The sequence below is a fragment of the Manis pentadactyla genome, chromosome 12 (genome assembly GCF_030020395.1).
Source record: "Manis pentadactyla isolate mManPen7 chromosome 12, mManPen7.hap1, whole genome shotgun sequence".
Taxonomy (NCBI): domain Eukaryota; kingdom Metazoa; phylum Chordata; class Mammalia; order Pholidota; family Manidae; genus Manis; species Manis pentadactyla.
Window position 1 is genome coordinate 18,912,419 of NC_080030.1, and position 18,213 is coordinate 18,930,631.

An 18,213-nucleotide genomic window follows, 5' to 3' on the forward strand; every position below is an offset into this window, starting at 1 on the left:
ACTGCCGTGGCCCCTCCGCCCTGGGAGCCCAGTGGGGCGGGGCCCTCACCTCTGCGACATGATCTTGAAGGCGTCGGGCAAGTAGCACTGCACGTTCTCCATCTGGAAAGGGTCTGCATCACAGATCTTATCGTCTGTGCGCCCGTAGTTGGCGTTCTCCACCATGATGACGTCGCTGCCTGGGCACCGTAGCTCGATGGGGTAGCCTTCGCAGGCCAGCTCCCGGCGCATCAGCCCGAATGGGAGCCCCGCCCGGCTCAGGCCTGTGGGAGGGAAGACCCTGCTGAGGAGGTGCCTCCTGCAGCTAAGTTGTATCCCGGATGATGAACAAGCAAACCTCAGTTTATCCACCTGCAAAATGGGCTTCTCAGCATGCCCCACCTCCCCATGTAGTAAGGCCATTAAACTGGCCCAGAGAGAGTCTGTCTGCCTTTGCCCTCGGCTCCTGTGTTGGGGGGAGGGGGGAGGCTGTGCCTCCAAGCCCCTGGAGTGTCCTGCCTGATGAGAATGTCTCTGAAAGGGGGCATTTGGACAGAGAGGCATGCACAGCAGGAAGATGATGTGCAGACACAAGAAGATGGCCATCTGCAAGCCAAGGAGAGAACCTTGAAGCCCTGGGAAGGAACCAACTCAGCTGACACTTTGATCTTGAACTTCCAGCCTCTAGAACTGTGAGGGGTATGTCTCTGTTGCTTATGTAGCCCTGTCCATGATACTTTTTACAGCAGCTTTAGTAAACGAGCACACTAACCATGTGATTTGCAGGGGGAGTTTGGGGCCAGGGTGATTTGGGGTAGGTTGCGGGGCAGCTTCTGGGTATCAGCTGACCTCTGGAAGGGCTGGAGATTGAGATAAGCCATGTGGGTGGACAGCCGTGTCTCCATGACCAAGCCCCCGTAAAGACTAGACAGCAAGGCTCATCAGGGGAGCTTCCCTGATTTTGCCCCATGCACCTCTTTTCTTTTGCCTTATTTTAATCTTTCTGTTTACTGTAATAAATTGTAACCGTGAATACAACGGCTTTTCTGAATTCTGTGAATCCTTCTAATGAATCACCAGTCTGAGGGTGATCAAGGGGGCGCTTGGACTTGTAATTGGTGTCAGAAGAGAGGGGGCTCTTGGCCCCTTCCTTGACTTCACACTGCCCCACAAGGTGCAGAGAAGGCATGGGAGGAAACATACTCAGGTACTGGAAAAGACCAGAGAGCCTGCCTTTGCCCCTTCCCAGCTGAGAAGCCAGGTGTGTCCTTTGGGCCTGGGATCCTCGTGGGGTGGCCTGGGGACCAACAGCATCGGCATTGTGTGGCGGCTGGTTGAGAATGCAGATCCTGGCCTCCCCCCGCCACCCAGGCCCTGAATCAGAGCCTCAAGCATGAAGCCAGGAGCCTTCCGAGCTGTGTGCCTACCAGTGAGTCTAATGCACACTCAAGTGTGGACAGCCACTGCTGTAGCATCTCCAGGCCTCAGTTTCCCAGTCTGTAAAACAGGCACCAGAGCCCAGGGCTGTACTGTGAGAATTCCATGTATTAGAGAATATTCTAGTAGGATGTGCTGCGCATGGTGCCTCAGTGCATGGTGAGGGGCCTCCTGGTTATCGCCTGGGTAACCTCCCAGGGTCACTGTGACAACGGAAGAACATGCCCTGGGCTGGTCCAGCTCCCAGGGTGGGGGGGGGGGAGGGGTCGCGTCAGTCCCCATCCTGTGCCATGAGGGGACTGAGGACTCTGATTCAGGACTTAGACGGTCGGGTTTAAATACCAGCCTGGCAGCTCTGTGCTGGTGGCCTCGTCCATTCCCTGAGCACCTCTGTGGCCCCAGTTCCTTCTCTAAGGAGCTGGCAGCTCCCACCTCACAGCACCATGCTGACGTGTGGCGTGGGCAGGATTAGGCGGTGGCCCCAGGCTCCCTTGTGGGCACAGTCACTTGCAGGTGAGAAGTACCCGTGCACGGTGTCTGCAGAGCCAAGCAGGCCCCTTTCCAGGACCCTGTCCCTCCAGGGCCTGAGAGGCAACCCAAAGGAGATGGCAGCTAGGTCCCTGGGGTTTTTTGGGGTGAGCCAAGTCTTAACTTGGGTGAAAGTTTTACATGTGTTCCTCTAGTACCATCTGCTCCTGCAGCTAATTTTAACCCTTCCTGGGCCTGGCAGAGAGGCTGGGGGTGGAGGGCTGTCTCAGATGGGTCTGGGGGTGGAAGCGGCCCCTCCTGGACCAGCTGGGGCTGTGGGGCAGGACCCGGATAGGCAGGGAGCATGGGTGCTGGGGGAGCGGAGGGTGCCAGCTGGCTGGAACAATGCCAAGGTTCTGGGGCATGCCTGAGTGAAACTCCCTCCACTTCTGTGGCTTTCTGACAGGTGGGGTGCATGAGGGGGCACTGGGGGATAGGTCTGCCACGTGTCTTTGCCCTCCAGATAGGACTGTGCCCCCAGGGCGAGGGGCAAGGCCACCCTTCTCTCTGCCTCCCTTCCTGCACTGCCCTTGCCCCCACCCAGCCGCCATGGGGACAGTAATTGAGTAATCAGTAAGGGTGGGCGGGCAGGCTTGGGGCACTAATTGTGGCGTGTGCAGGATCCCGGCCAGCATAGGGCCGAGCTGGGTAATTAGTTGTTTTTAAATAAACGTCAGTGGGCATGCTTTAATTAAGCCTTCTTCCCAGCGAGAGTCTCAGAGATGTAATCACAGAGACACATATACGCAACACAAGTACACTGGCTCACTAGGAAGGCCTGCCCAGGTCCCAGGAGGCCACCGCCCATGCCCCCAGGCTCTGGGACCCCTGGTGGCATGGCCCCTGGTGCCCTGGGTGTTGGGGTGAGGGGCTGGTCTGGGGACCTGCCAGGAGTGTAATCTCCAATATTCCCTGGCCTGGTTTCACCAGAACCGAGGGTGGGGTGGGGGCTGTGGTTCCTCACCAAGGGTTTCTTTCTGCCCTCCCCGCTGCTCTCCGGAGGCAGGACTCCTCCCTCGCCCCAGCAGCACCTACCTTGGGTGGCCGAGGTGACCAGGACGGCGGTAATGCAGAGACTCCAGAGCACAGCGGCCAGGCGGGCCATGGTGCTGGCCAGGGGGGCACGTCCGGGGCGCTCAGTAGCCTGTGCGGGGGGCCTTGCCCCACATCACCAGATGGGCACCACGGCTCAGCCCAGCAGCCTGGGGAGGACGAGGAGAGTGAGGAAGGGGCAGGGCTCAGCCCCCAGTGGGCCCAGGAAGATGGGCATTTGGGCTGGTCCTCTCTCCTCCGGCCACCCGAGGGCTTCCATCCTGCAGTTCCTGGGAGGGGCCCCAGGCACCCCTCCTGAGCACTTCCTCCAACAGTCTGTATCTGACAGAAACCACACCCTCGAGCCAGAGGCTGACCCTCCTCGGGGCTTCTGATTTACACTGCACCCCACATCCCACCCAGCAGCAGACCTACCCATCTAGGCACCTCAGACCAAACGGAACGCCGCGGGAGCGCCTCCCGTGGTCTGACAGTCCCCTCAGGCGGCAGGGATGGCTCATTAGGATGCCAGGGCTACAGACAGCCGATGGGCGCCCAGGCAGGCTTTAGACCCTCCATCACCGGGCAGAAAGACCCTCCTGAAGCTTCTTCCCCATCTCCAAATCCTGACCCTGCCCGTCTGTCTCCTCTGCCTGGCCTCCCCACCCAGCACCGAGTCCCGGGTGGGGGACCCAGGCCTCCTGGCCCCGACTTGCAGCATCCTTGTCTTGGGCAGGAATCCGGCCCCTGCCCCCAGCTCCCCTGCTTCCTGCCTCTTGCTCTGCTAGCTAATTAGAATCCAGCTGGCTGGCGCCACAGATCAGGGACCAGGGACAACTGAGTCCCCTCTTTCCCCTTTGGGGGACCCTCTGGGAAAGCTGGAGACAGGCAGGTGGGATGGGAGGTGGCCCCCTGGAGGGCAGGGGAGGGTGACGGGGGCTGAGTGGGTATGCCTCCCCTGCAGTCTTCCCCAACCCTCTGTCTGCCAGTCAGCTCCGCACACTGCTCCAGGGGCACAGGGCTTGGTTCTGACCCACTGTTCCCCCCTCACCGTGGCCCCTTCTATCTTCTTGCTGCCTCCGTCTCCCCTGGACACTCTCAGGGTTGCAAACCAAGACAGACCTGTATTCTCTGCCCTTTGCTTTACCTACATCCCAGTTCTCCAAGTGTGGCTTGGTGGAGCAGCACCAGGCTGGCCAGGAACTTGCAGGAAATGCCCATTCTCTCAGGAGGACTGGCACTGAGTGTTTTAACTGACGCCCCCTCCCCGCCCCAGTATGCAACCCCCACTCTGTCCTCTCCCATCCCGCAGTCTTGATACCATCACCAGCTAACACAGATGACTCTTGAACAAACATGGTTTTGAACCACACGGGTTCACTTACAGATTTTTTTCCAACAAATATACAAGAAAATGTTTTGGAGGTCTGTGACAATTGGAAAAAATGTTTTCTTTTCTCTAGATGAATTTATTGTAAGCATATGGTATATAATATGTGTCACATACGAAATACATGTGAATCAACTGTTGATATTCTCAGTAACAGTAGGCTATTAGCATTTAAGTTTTGGGAGAGTCAAAAGTTACACACGGATTTTCAACTGCACAGGGGGCCCCTCCACCCCTGTGTTGTTCAAGGGTCGGCTGCACTTTCCGAGTCTCTTATTTCCAGTTGGGAATCTCTCAACAGAGGCCCGATTACTATCAATCCCTTGAAACAAAATCTGGTCCACCAGCTCAGTTAGCTCCCTGATCCAATTCCTGCTCCCTCCACACCTAGCCCCATGCCCCAGGGCCTTTGCACTTGCCACTTTCTCAGTTTACTTCTGCCCTTGTCCAATGTAACTACCTATCTCTAGTGTGGAAAGGCCCCTGCATAGGCAGGGATTGTTGGATTGTTTTGCTCACAGCCCCATCTCCAGCTTCTAAAGCAGGCGTGGCACACAGCAATGAATATTTGTTGATGCCTCTTAAACCCCACACCTAGGGATCTTCCTCCATTCCTCGCCCCTCCCCACCAATGCCTTTTTTAGGCTCCACCAGCAAATGCTAAGGGCTCTGCCTGCAAAGTGTCTCACCAACCTACTTTTGGACCCCACTGCCATCCCCCAGTACCAAGCCACCAACATGTTGCCCCTCGATGCTTACGCTGGCCCCTGCCTCCCGGCCTCCCTGGCTCCAGTCAGTGCTAAGGGATCATTTGATGACGCACATCTGAGTATTTAGCTTCCCATCAGCTCTCCACCAGGGTCTCTGCACCTCACCAGGGCCTAGAGGCTTCTGGCGATCTGATGCCACCATGCTCTCCAACGTACCTCCCTCCTGTTCCTAGAATGCTCCAGCCTCTATTCAGCCCCCAGCCTTTGCGTGGGCTGTTCCCTCTGCCTGGAATGCTCTCCCAGGACCCCTGCATACCTGCTGTGGCTTCTCACTGTTCAGGGTCCAACTCTAAAGTCACCCCAGCAGAGCAACCTACCCCAAGCACCCCTGCAACCTTCACGCACCACCCCTTTGCCCTGTTTCTGGTTCACAGCTCTTAACCGCCCCTGAAATTACCTGTTTATATTAGGAATTTTGTCCACCTTCCCCACTAGACAGACCATGAGCTCCTTGAGGGAACCTGGCACAGGTTCTCAAGAAATAAAGATCGGAGCAGCACACTCTTGGGGCAAGGTGCCCACCCAGCCCTGGTCCCCACTTCCTGTTCATTTCACAGCAATTTACAATTTTGCACTGGGAGGGAGGGGCATTTCTCACCACCCCATTTCCCCCCACACTGCATCTTCCAGCCATGGCCAGGCTCAGAGGAGGGACTGACCCCTGGCTGATGGACACTCCCCTGCCTGGCTCTTCCTGACAGAGTTAAGCCATGCTTGGTGGGCGGCAGGGGGGTAGCTGAACCAAGGAGGTCTGGATCCTTACTCTGCCGTTCACTTGACCTTGAGCCAGTCCTTTCCCCTCTCCTCCCCCAGTTCCCTTAGCATCTTGAACTTGCAGGGTTCTTGTTGGGACAACAATCTACACACACAGAAGGCCAGCACAGGACCATCACAGCGTGCCCGGCACAACACATCACGAGTCAGGCCACAAGGAGCATGCATCGAAGTGATGCGGCTCGTCTCCCTCTTCCCAGGTTGCACCCCAGCTCAGTGAGACCCCAGGTGGAATCCCCAGGCCTCTTCCTCATCTACACCCCCATCTTGGGGATCCCAACCCACCTCAGGGATTTAGGCACCATCTATACCATGACAGTTCCCATATTCCCGCTCCACCCCTGCTTCTCCTCACCATCTACACCTCTTTCGGGGTCTCCAAGGCCTCTTCAGCCTGACTAGACCAGAACAAACCCTCCGTGTCAGTCCGTGGTCCCGCTGTCCTCCCAGGTCCTTGGGGTGAAACCCCAGAGGTCTAACCCTTGGTTGCTCTTTCTCTCACCTGCACATCTCATTCAGGAGTAGGCCCTGGGTCTGTACCTCCAGAACACCCCAGCATCCATTGGTCTGTCTATCCTTGGCAGCTGCCCTCCAGACCTGGTATCACTGCCTCCCCCCAGAGGGCCCTGGTCTCCTCCTAAATGCCCTCTAGCTGCCATCCGGTCTGCCCTTAGAAGCTAGGAGGCCTTTAAAAAATGTGGTATAAAATATACATAATAAGACTTGTCATTTCATTCATTTTTAAGCCTACAATTCATTATGCATTCTTACACTGTTCTGCCACTACAATCTATTTCCAAAACTTTACCACCCCAAATAGAGACCCCGTCCCCATGAGCAGTCACTCCCCAGCCGCTGGCAACCACTGACAAGCCTTCTGTCTCTATGCATTCCCCTGTTCTGGACGTTTCCTATGAATGAAATCCAACACCATGTGGTCTTTTATGTCTGGCTTCTTTCACTCAGCAAAATCTGTTTGAGGTTCAGCCACACCATAGCCTGTGTCAGTACGTCGTTCTTCACGGCTAAGTAATATTCCACCGTGCAGATGAATCACGTTTTGTTTATCTGTTCATTGTTGATGGACACTTGGGTCATTTCCACAGAAGAGCTCTTTTAAAGACCATCTCCACCTGCCGCTCTCCTGTTTAAACCCCTGCGATGGCTCGCACTCTGTGGCCCAGGAGGCCAGGCACACCTGGGTGCCTGCTCCCCCTGCCCCGCTCCCGCCACAAAGCCTTCCTCAGTCTGCATCCCTATTCCCGTGGTCCTTGGATCTCAGTTCAGGTGTGACCCCCTCAGAGATGTAGGTGAGCCTCTGCCACCGGAATTGTAGCACCTTGTAGTCAGTGCCTGCCTGTGCACTGCCCCGCCATCCCACAGCCTCCTGTGTCTCCGTTCTCTTCTGGGTAGGATGGGGATGCATCAGAGGGTAGTCGTGCCACAAGCTGAATTCATTCACAAGAAACATTCAGGGCCATACCCAGCACATAGTGACTCCAAAGTGTCCCCTGTAGCAACTGTCACCACCACCAATCATGTCACTATTCTGTGACTTTATTTGTCCAAAATTTATTTAATTTCCTTCGTACCCACAGGAGAATGGAAGCTCCCAAGGCTGTTTCCTAGCACCTAGATACATAGTAGGTCCTCAAATATGTATTTACCAAATGAATGCAAGGTCAGGACAGTGGTAGGGATGTGTGGGGATGCCTGCGGACAGGGCCTCTGCCCTGTGACCTGGGGGCCAAGCCCGAACCACACCGACTAGGCACCATTGCCTCAGGGGTACAGAAAGTGTTCCCCACAGGCTGCCTGCTGCTCCATGAAACCCCCTCCTCCCCAGGAAGCCCCAGGCACCCCTAGAGCCAGCCCGGCTGGGAGCTGGAGCTGGGGGTGCTGGGGACTGTGGCTCGTCTCTGTCACTCTCCTCCTGGCCTGACTGCTGCCACTGGCCCTGGGGAGTTTCGTCTGCCACCTGGTGCCCTCCTAAGTGGGGAGGCAAGGCCAGACATGGATAGTGGGAGCTACCTGGGAGACCCAGGCCTGACCATAGCTGAGGCCCTGGGAAGGGGGTGTTACGGACTGAATTGTGCACCCCATCAGAAAAAAAGAGACATGTTGGAAGTCACAGAAAGATGGAGGCAGAGATCAGGGTGATGAGTCTACAAGCCAAGGAGCCCCAAGGGTTGCCAGCAAGCCACCAGAAGCCAGGACAGACACCTGGGACAGACTCCCTCATAGCCCCAGGAGGACCTGGCCTTACTGACACCGAGCTCAGACTTCTGTCCTCGAACGGTGAGACAATCAATTTCCGCCTCCAAGCGCCCGGTCTGTACTCTGTCACAGCAGCCCTAGCGAACCCACCCGGGGGTCAGGACCCACGGCGCGGGTGGGAGGCAGGGCCCTGGACCACCCGACTTTGGGGAAGCTTTACGAACTATGGGGTGGGCTGCCAGCTGGGGACTCCGGCGCCAGAACCGCCCTTGATGCCAGGGACAGCGGCTGACTCCTCCATGTCCCATTCTGAGTGCCAGACACATACATGCTATTTAATCCTCATGAGAATTTAGTAAGTGGGGGACACATACCCACATTCTATAGATGAGGAAAATAAAGTCCTCACCTGGGAGGAGGTGGATTGCAAGGCGGGCATGAGGATTGGTTTTTATCTCTCTCCCATTAGACGTTGGCAAAATAAAGCCCAGTTGGTAAGAGCTTTGAAGCCAGGCAGGCTGGGCCTGGAGAGCTGGGGCACCGGGGTTGGGCAGGGCCCCCCTCGTCCAGGCTCTGGCTATATCTGTGCTACTGAGCATCGTCAGAGCTGGACACGCCCGGGGGTTCCGCATCCATGGGGCCGGATGAGCCTCTGCATCTGTCCTCACCTAGAGCCTTTGTGGACCTGGGTGGCCCCAATTTAACCCACGGAAGGTAGGGCTCACTGCCCTCCTGCCAAGACAAGGCATGTCCAACCCTGCCCACCCACCCTGACGCTGGCCTCTGTGTCTGTGTCAGGTCCCCGTGTCAGTCTCAAGCGGGAGTGCTGGGGCTGGGTGACGCGGCCCAGGCTCTATCCTCGGGTGCCCTGGGACGGGGCAAGGAGGGTGACAGGAGGAGAACCAGATGCTGCAGGAGAGGGGGCGCTTCTAGCCTGCCCTAGAGTGCGGTTGCCATGGCAACATTCTGCCCGAGTGGGTGGGAGTCTGAATGCCTTGGGGAGGCACTGACAGAGGGGCGCTTGGCCCTTCACGGCCCCTCCCTCCGTACTAGAGTTTCTGGCCTCTTGCCTCCAACCCATAAGCCTGAGGGCCCAGCTCCACAGGCCTACCTCCTCCAGGAAGCCCTGGGGCATGGCAGAGTGGGTACGTGGCAGGCTGCTGGGTAGGTACAAGTCTGGCTCCTAGGTCTGCATCTGCTTTGTGGCCTCAGGCCAGGCTCTTGACCTCTCTGAGCCATCCCCCCATCTCTGCTCGGGAGTAACAGACATATCTTGCAGAGATGGTACAGGTGTCCCAAGAGTGCCTGGCACACAGCCCTCCTCTGGGAAAGGGACTGTGGGCTCTGGGAGGGCACAACCCCTATCTCCCCACATGCCCACGGAGGGCAGCCCAGTTCCTCCAGGCCCTCAGGACCCCTGCCATCCTCCTGGACCCCAATCCTCTCACCTCCACAACCAACCGGAAGTTCTTGTTGCTCCTCCTTCAGAATGTGCTCGCCTCTCCCCAGTCCCCAGCGCCCGCCCTGGTCCAGCTCCTTCATCTCTCCCCTGCTGCAGCCCTGTGGCCTCCTCCCCGTCTCCAGGCTCCCACCCTTGCTGCCCACAGCCTGCCCCCCGGCACAGCCGCCAGGGGGCACCTGCGAGCACCTGAGTGAGGTCCCCGCCCGCCCTCTGCTCAGAAGTCTCCCCAGCTTCCACATCACTCAGAGAGAAGCCGAAGTCCTCCCGGCAGCCCGTGAGGCCCCCTGCAGCCTCGGCCCCAGCCCCTGCCTCCCCTCCCACCCCTTCTGCTCCTCCTGGCTCACTCAGCTCCCACATTCCTGGAGGGAAACACCGGGCACTGTCCCACACTGGGCCCTTGCCCCAGCTGCCCCTCCTCCTGATACCCGCACCGCTTCTGCCTTACCTCTTTACAGTGCAACCCGCTTGGGGAAGCCCTGCTGGCCCAGCACTCCTGCATCCTGTCCTGGCTCTTTTCTCCACGGCACTCATCCTAGCATGCCTGCCTCGCAATCCACCAACTTGCTTTATCTCTCTCTGCCACTAGATGTTGGCATTGTAGTGGCGGAGTGGGGGTGGGGTGTCTGCCTTGGAAGTTTTAAAAGGTCACTATGGCTGTGGAGTAGAGGGCTGGACTGCAGAGGGATGGAGACCGGTCAGAGCAGCCTCCTCCACCCCAGCCTCCTCCCTGCAGCCAGAGTCCTCTTTGCAAAATGAAAACCCAACTGTGCCACTCCCTGCCTATAATCCTCCATGACTCCCAACTGCCTCAGATGCCCTCACATGGCATCTCAGGCCCTGGTCTCCTGCCAGCTTCTCACCACCTTCTCTGCCCTGACCTCCCCAGGTTCTGTCCCTAACTTGCCCCATGCCTGCCCCCATCTAACACACACAGTGCCAGGGCTTCTGCCCCCAGCCTCTCTCTTCCTCCAAAAGGCTCTGCCTGCCAGGACTGCCTGCACTGGTCTCCCCTGTGAGGAAAACTCACAGAACTCTGGGCCTCCACATTCTGCTCCCCTAATGAGACTGGGGCTCTGCTGCTGAACGTCTGTCTTGGCCACCAGCTGGGGAATGATGCAGGGAAAGTTCCATCACGGCTTGGTCTGGCTCCCTGCTGCATGCCCCGCCCTGGGCAAGGAGTGGGTCCTTGCTAATTTGTTTAATGAATGAAGACGACACAGACTCAGAGGACAGGTTGTCTATTCAGTGGATTGTCACCTAGTTCCCATGGGATCACAAGGGCTTTGGAGGAATATAGGCCAGAGGGAGAGAGAGGGTGTGTTTATGTGTGGGTGCAAATGCAGACAGGGTGGTCCGGGGATGCCTCACTAAGAAGAGGATATTTTAGCAGAGGTCTCAGGGAGGTAGAGCTATCTACACACCTGGGGAGTCTCCAAGGCAAAGGGAACAACACGTGCAAAGGCCCTGAGGTAGGGATCAGCCAGAGCCTGGCTGTGGCCCAGTGAACCAAGGTGGGAGTGGGAAGAGGTGGGAGGTTACAGGGCAGAGCATGCAGGGCCTTGTGGGCAGAGCGGAAGACCTGGCCTTCCTCTCCAAGTAAGGTGGGAGCCATGGAGGGTACTGCGCAGAAGACGTCACAGCCTGACTCAAGTGCTCACAGACCCCTGCTGCTGCCGAGGGTAGATTAGCCTGTATGTATTTCCGTATGTTTTTTGGGGTGGGGGATTGATGAGAGCTCAAGGTGCTCCCTACCTCTACCCCTCCTTTTCTCCCCGTCCACCCAGCTGTCAAGGACAGTAACCTGTAGTTTCTGCCATCCCCCACCTTCCTCACCCTCCCACCAACCATCCCCCAAACCATCTCAGGTCCCTCTGGAAAACTCCACACCAGCCTTTATTGTCTCAAGGCCACTACCAGAGCCTTCCCCATGCCCGCGGCCACAGTGACCTGCCCTGCTGCCAGCCTCCGGGCCTCTTTCCTTGCCCCTGTGGTTCTCTTCCAGGCAGGAGCCAGCGGGAGCTCCGCGGAACGTCCTGTCCCTGTCCCTGTCCCGTGGGCTCAGCCCCTCTAAGGGCCTCCCCAGTCCCACAGACAAGTACAAATGCAAACTGGCACTCGGTCCTTCTCCTGAGACCAGCTTCCAGCTTCCTCTCTCCACACCCAGGCCATGAAACATCTTCCCTTTTCTCCCTTGAGCCACCATCTTCTTTCTGACCCCGCGGTGGGTCCTTCCCTCTTACACACTCACCCTCCCCTCCACTTTTTCCCTCCCTCCCCTTCTAGGCTGCAGCTGGAAAGCCCCCTCCTCCAGGAAGGCCTCCCGATTTATAGGCTGGCCAGGCACCTCCCCTGAACTCGGCACCACTGTTGGTTTGTACCATGGTGGCCTGTGGTCTGTTTCCACCCTAAGGTGTTCACTGTCCGTCCCAGAGCCCCACACTCTGGGCATGGCAGAGCAGAACCAACAACCGTCACAGGAGCCAGGGCCCAAGGCAGAGGGTGAAAGGCAGGAAGAGGCTCCTGACCTCCAGATGCTGCAGTGAACAGGCAGGATAAGGGATGCAGGGACTGGAGGAGGGGGAGATGGTGCCCAGCAGACAAGAAGGAAGAGGCTCTGAGCCCGGCACCCCTAAGTCCTAGGGTCTGACTGACATTCAGATCTTAGCTGTGTGTGTGGAGGCCCTGACGTTCCTCCTCTGAATTCCTCAGGAAAACAGGGTGGGAGCTGTGGGGCTTTGAAATAATATTCAGCTATTCCACACAGCCTTTTTAGAGCACCTACTATGTGCCAGGGACTAATTTAAATGCTGGAGAGAGCTGTGGCTGAGCCAGAGTACTAAAGAAGCCAATTCCGCAATGCCCTGGAGTCGTGGAGGAGGCGAGGCTGTGTATGTATGTGTGTGCAGGGCTGTGAGTATGCGATTTTAAATAGGGTGATCTAAGAAGGCCAGACTCTCCAGAAAAGTCCTGCAAAGGTGAGGGAGGAGCTATACAGATTCTGAGGAGGAGAAAAGAATTCCAGGCAGAGAACACAGCTGGTGCAAAGGTCCTGGGGCTGGCCTGTACATCTCTGAGGACCAGTGGGGAGGCCAGTGTGACCATCAGGGAATGGCAGGAGGTGAGGGCAGGGAGGTGACAGGCAGGACGCAACCAGACTTGACTTGTACTTAAAGCATGTAAGTGTACCCCCTCATCTGCTGATGAGGGGGCATCCGTGGGTACCCCAACCTCCACCACTGAGAGCAGCTGGGGGGTGCCCCAGGGCAGGAGCTGCCCACCTAGGGCCTGTTCACTGCCTGTTTCTGCAGGGCCAGGGGGCTCAGAATGGTTTTGCCATTTCCAAAGGGCTGGGGTTCTACAGCAGTGGTTCTCAACGGAAAACAAGTTTGTCGCCCAGCCCAGGCTGTCTGACAGCATCTGGAGACATTTTTGGGTGTTACAACTGGGCGTTGGGACACTCCTGGCATCTGAAGAGTGGAGGCCTGGGATGGGGCCACAAGTCCTAAGGGGTACAGGACCGCCCTCACCAAGAATGATTCGGCCCAGATTCGGGACTGCCCTAGAGTCAGCCCAGGGCCCCTCACAGGCCTGCACCACCTCCTGGACGGCCAGACGGGAGCTCCACTCGGCTTCCCGGCCTGCCCATTCCCAACTTGCTGGGTATTTTTTGCCTCTGAGGGAGGGACTCTGGCTAAAGTTAGCTTTGGGGGGCAGGGCTATTTTTAGCCTGGGCATCTATTTACTGAAACTGTCACCTCCCCCACAGTTTGGAGTTGGGGGTGGAGATGCAGGAGGCTTCTGCTTGGCAAGTGTCCCAGGGCCAGGGCAGACCAAAACAAGGGGGAGGGTCCCATCCCCCCAGAGAGAGGGGCCAGGACAGTACCCCTGAGAGGAGGGGCTGTTCAGGCCTTGACCTTGGGGGTCCTATCTCCAGCAAGGGCAAGGGACCCCCACATTGCCCCTCGACTGTCTAAACCCTGTAGTGCACAGCCCCATAGGGAAGCCACCTGCCCATGCAGATACCCTCACACAGGGAGCAGACACTAGGCCACCTCTGAGAGAGTCCTCATAGATGTACACACAGGACAGGATCAGAGCTGGCCTGGTCCAGGCCCCCGGTGGGCAGCCCTCAACCCTCAAGGGGGCTGGGTCCACAGAAGCCCTCACTGTACACAGCCAGGGGAGTCACCTGGGGGTCTCCAGTCATTTGAGAGGCCCCCTCCCATTCACTCAGGTAAGATTGCTTGAATCACCCATTGTGGGCCAGGTGTGAGTCCAGGCACGTGGCATCCAAAGACAAACCAAGTGATAAACTCCCTGAGCATTTAAACCCTGGTTGGTCCAGGAGACCAACAATAAACCAATAGGCCCCCCAAATCCAGAAATTACACACTATGTAAAAAGCCATCCATGCTATGGAAAGTCACAAGGCTGCAATTTTAAACAGGCTGAACGGGGTAAATAGTACTGGGGATGTGACATCTGACATGGGTGAAGGAACAAAAGCCTTGCAGATGTCAGGGTGTGAATCCCAGGTAGACGAACAGCCAGTGCAAAGGCCCTGGAGTAGAATCGTGCTCAGCATGTTGGCAGAGCAGCAAACAGACAGGGGCCAAGGGGGAAGAGGTGACGGGTTTGTGCAGGGCCAGACCCCAGGATGCCCTGTGCCTGGGACTGCTATAGTGCTGGATGCAGGGGCTTCTGCCTTCGGAGTCTGGGGCTGTCCCTCCCCAGCTGAGATCCTGGCCACTCTGGAGGGGATACAAAAGCCTTTTCTCTAACTCCTATGATATGAGCCCCTTGACTGCAGTCACTTATGTGAGCACCGTAAGAACAGGACCTGGGCAATGTCCCCTCAGCATCCCCAGCCTGGAACCGGCTGAGGACACCTGGCAAGTGTTTACAGATTGCATGTGGAGGTGCACCCAGCCTCACTCCAAGGAGCCCTGTGTACGCACAGTTGGGTGCATGCCTGCCAGTGCACACAAGACACAGACAGCTGCTCGTGCACGGAGCCACAGACACACACAGGACTGCCCCCTCTGCAAAATTCATGAATGCCAGCACACAGGGGACCCTTGTGAACAGAGGACCAGCCCACTGGACAAGTGGTGGCATGCAGGCTCAGCCAGGTCACCACCCAAATCACACACAGAACAGGTACGCACAGGAGCAGAGAGCTGTCTGACAGAGAACTGGATTCCACGGGTGGCCAGACCCTCTTTCTCACCTCTATTCAGCAACCCACTCCCACCCCGGGACTCCACTTTCCTCTTTTATAGGGGTGGCCTGACCTAGGGAGGGTTTCAGACCTAGGGAACCCCCAGTGTGGAGGGGCTTGGAGGAAGGGAAGTGTCTGGCATCTGGAAACTGGGTCCTCAAGAGGAGCTCACTCGGAAATCAGAGCCTTCCGTGTCCTTGGCCACACTGACTAGAGAGCAGCAGGGGGCAGAGACCTCAAGCTCCAGCTTCCCAACAGCCAGTGGGTAGGGCCGGGGGATCCCGTCTTTCCTGCTCCTTACTAGGGGTATCCAGTATGGGGCCTGATCTGCACCCCCTCTTCCAAGTGCCCACACTGGGGCTGAAGCACCTCACACTCTCCCATCAACCTGGATGCGCAGGGAGGTCACAAACACCAGACTAGGCAGCAGGCAGCCCCCGTAAGCAGGTGGAGGCGCCAGACCAGGAGGCCAGGAGTCTGGGCCACTGGATGCAGGATGCAGACAGACGCCTGAGCAGCCCAAGGCTCGGTGGCCCCTCCCCCTTGCGCCCGCTGGGTCCTCCTGGGGGCCCCCCCAGGAGAAGGGGCTCCCCAGGGCAAGCTGGGAATAGAAACCCGGCTTCATGGAGTCTCCTGCCACTCACCTCCTCCTAACAGCCCCAGGGGCACTGGTCCCCAGCTGCCTGCCCTCCCCCAGCCCTGGGCACCAGCTCCACGCCCAAGGGCGGCCAGAGCATCAGCTCAGGAGATTGGCCATAGTGCCTTCTGCCAGCTCCCTGCGGGTGGGTGTTGGGATGGGCACCCGTGGAGGGAGGGAAGGAGCGCCTGGGGGGCATTGGACGGCAGGAGGGGCCGGCATGGGGGTGGGGTGGGGTTAGGCCCTGCGGGAGGTCACTGGGGAGAGCAGGAGGAAGGTGGGGGGCCAGCAGAAGGGCCAGCACTCACGTGTGAGCGCACACGGATGTGGCTCGGGGCAGGGGTGCCGCTACCACCAGCCAGGGATCGAATTAGTTCCCTTTTCCACTTTCCAGATGATTTTTCATCTCTGTAATTAATGGGCAAGTCAGTTCTGAACGGCATGGCAGGCAAATTGCTAGTTAGGAAAATCACGGATAATTTTCTCGATATGATAATGAAGGTTGTATTCCTTCTCTTATTCTCCCTATTTTCATCCTACTTTTAAGTAATAAATTCAGCATTAGGGGGAGGGGAGTGGGGAGGAAGGAGAGGTCCCCTGCCCCCCTGAGCTGGGCCTGACCCAGGCCTACCCCAAGTCCTCGGCCCCAGGCCATGGTGCTGATGGACGGGATGAGCGATACGGACCCTCCACGGGGCCCCCTGACACCCCAATAATCAATTCAGGGTGCCAGGCCTAGGAGAGCCGGTGGAGGGCATGGAGCCCCCAAGCTACTGGGCAGGCCGAAGGGGTTGGGTCCGGGGCCAGGTTACGAGCCCAGGCAGGCTCTTGGGGGTGCTGGAGAGGGGAGCCCAGGGCCCAGCGGCCTCTCCCCAAGCAGCATCGAGGTCAAGAGGCCCAGAGCAGACACCCACCCACGAGTGTCCCCCGCGCCCTCCCCTCATTGTCCAACCCCTCTCCTCCACTATTCTGGAAGGGAACAGGGCAAAGGGGGGGAGGGAGGGAGAGAGGGGGAGAGAGAGAGAGGGAGAGAGAGGGAGGCAGGAAGGCGACCAGCCATCTTGGCAGCCATTTTGAACCCCTCCCCCTGCTCCCCCAGGCCCACCACATGTTTGGATGTGGGCAGACAAACCCAGGTTCTGGGACCTGCAGAAGCCAGGAGGAAAAGGGCCCTGCCTCAGGACTGGGATGGAGGGGCACCCACGCAGCTGCCATGGTGGGGGGAGGGGCGACCAGGAAGGTTCCGCGAGGTGCTGGCAGGAACGGGGCGGGATCAGGATGACAGCTGACTCAGACTGGAGAGTAGAGGCAGGGGTGTGCGTGGCGCGTGCCGGCAGGGTGCTGTTTTCAGATGCGAGCCAGGGGTACACGGTAGCAGTGCCTGCGCGGGGCATTTTCTGGCCACGGGGTGGGGGGTGGGGAGCGCACGGGAGTACTCCCCATCTTCTTCGGCCTGGACTCCAGGCTCAGGACCCTCGGATGGGATGACGACAACTGAACCCTACTGCTCTTCCCCATGAACACCTGGGGGAGGGCTCTCACCCTCGAAGCACGAATCTGTGTGGGATCCCGGTGGAACAAACCCGACAGCTTCCCATGCTTAACTGGGTACCGCGGAGAAAAAGACGCTGTCAGGCTGCACTCATTCTCCCGACAGCGGCGCCCCACCTCCCCTACCAGGCTGCAGCCAGCCGGACGCGCAGACCCCTACCCATCCTCCGCACCTCGGCCTCCAGGAGAAAAACAACCCCCACAGCCTAGCGTCCTGCAGAGCCAGCCGCTAACGCGGCTCCTCCAGGGACTGGGGCTCGCGCGCGGCGCGCACACGCACCCTCTTCGCTCACACCCAGACACCTACACAAACAGGGCGCCAAGCACCCGCGCGCACACGCACCGGGGACACGCAGGCACTGCCGCGCCGCTTCCCCACAAAGGCTGGCGCGCGCGCGGGCACACGCAGCCACGCGCGGGCACACTCGCGGTCCCCTGTCCCCCGCCGGAACCCCCGCGGCCGCCCATCCGCACCCGCGGCGCTCCGTGGGGGCCACTCCTCGCAGCCTCCTCACCGGTGGGGTGATACGCAGGCCGACCCCGACTCCCCTCCGGCTCCGGTGCGCTGACCCACGGCTCCGGCATCCCCTCCCCCTTCGCGGCCCGGACAGGCCGGGCTCCCATCCTCCATCCCCGCCATAGCCCGCACACCTGGCCCAGGTGCGGCGTCCCCCTCGCTCTGGGCCCGCAGACTCACCTGCCCAGCGCTGCTCCGGCTTCGGCCCTGCTGGTCTCTCCGGCGGCTCCGCGAACGCGGGCCCCCCGCCCGACACATCTCCCGGAACCGGAGCGGGGGGGAAATGGGTGAGGGATGGCGGGGCGAGTGCGGCCTCCGTGTCCCCTCGTTCTCCCGGCCTAGCACCGCCACTACCAACCAAAAATTAAAAAAAAAAAAAAAGCGGATTACACCACTCCAAAGGCGGCCCCCTCGCAGCGGCAAAGGCTCCGGGCCGGGGGCGAGCGGGTCCGCGCCCCTCCCGCGAAGGGAGGCGGCAGGGGCGGCGGGGCGGGGGCGGTGTCAGAGCTCGGGGGCTTGGGGCGAGGAGGAGCTCCCCGAGGCGGCGCCGGCGGCGGCCCGCATCTCCCCCGCAGCTCCGCGGCCCCGACGGAGGAGGCACGTGTGCGCCCAGGCGACTTCCCAGCCCCCGACGGCGGCGGCGACGGCCGAGGGGTTAACGCAGCATCCGGGGTGCCCCTGCAGCCCCCCGCCGCCCG

The 18,213-nt window shown here is 59.0% G+C and overlaps 1 protein-coding gene across 6 annotated transcripts in view; it reads right to left on the minus strand.

Annotated features, from left to right (window-relative positions):
• ADGRL1 (adhesion G protein-coupled receptor L1) overlaps nt 1-17,875 on the minus strand; it is a 41,989-nt gene extending 24,114 nt beyond the window's left edge. For 3 of the 6 annotated variants that reach the window (XM_036879797.2, XM_057490159.1, XM_036879789.2), the window contains exons 1-3: nt 17,696-17,875; nt 2,980-3,146; nt 50-263 (exon numbers count right to left, since the gene is read on the minus strand). In XM_036879797.2, the coding sequence (XP_036735692.1) occupies nt 50-263; nt 2,980-3,049 (284 nt within the window). In that variant the 5' untranslated portion in view covers nt 3,050-3,146; nt 17,696-17,875. Of the gene's footprint in view, nt 1-49; nt 266-2,979; nt 3,147-17,695 lie in introns of those variants that run through there. The other 3 variants (XM_057490160.1, XM_036879804.2, XM_036879828.2) reach the window with 2 other exon arrangements.
• Nucleotides 17,876-18,213: the final 338 nt, after the last annotated feature.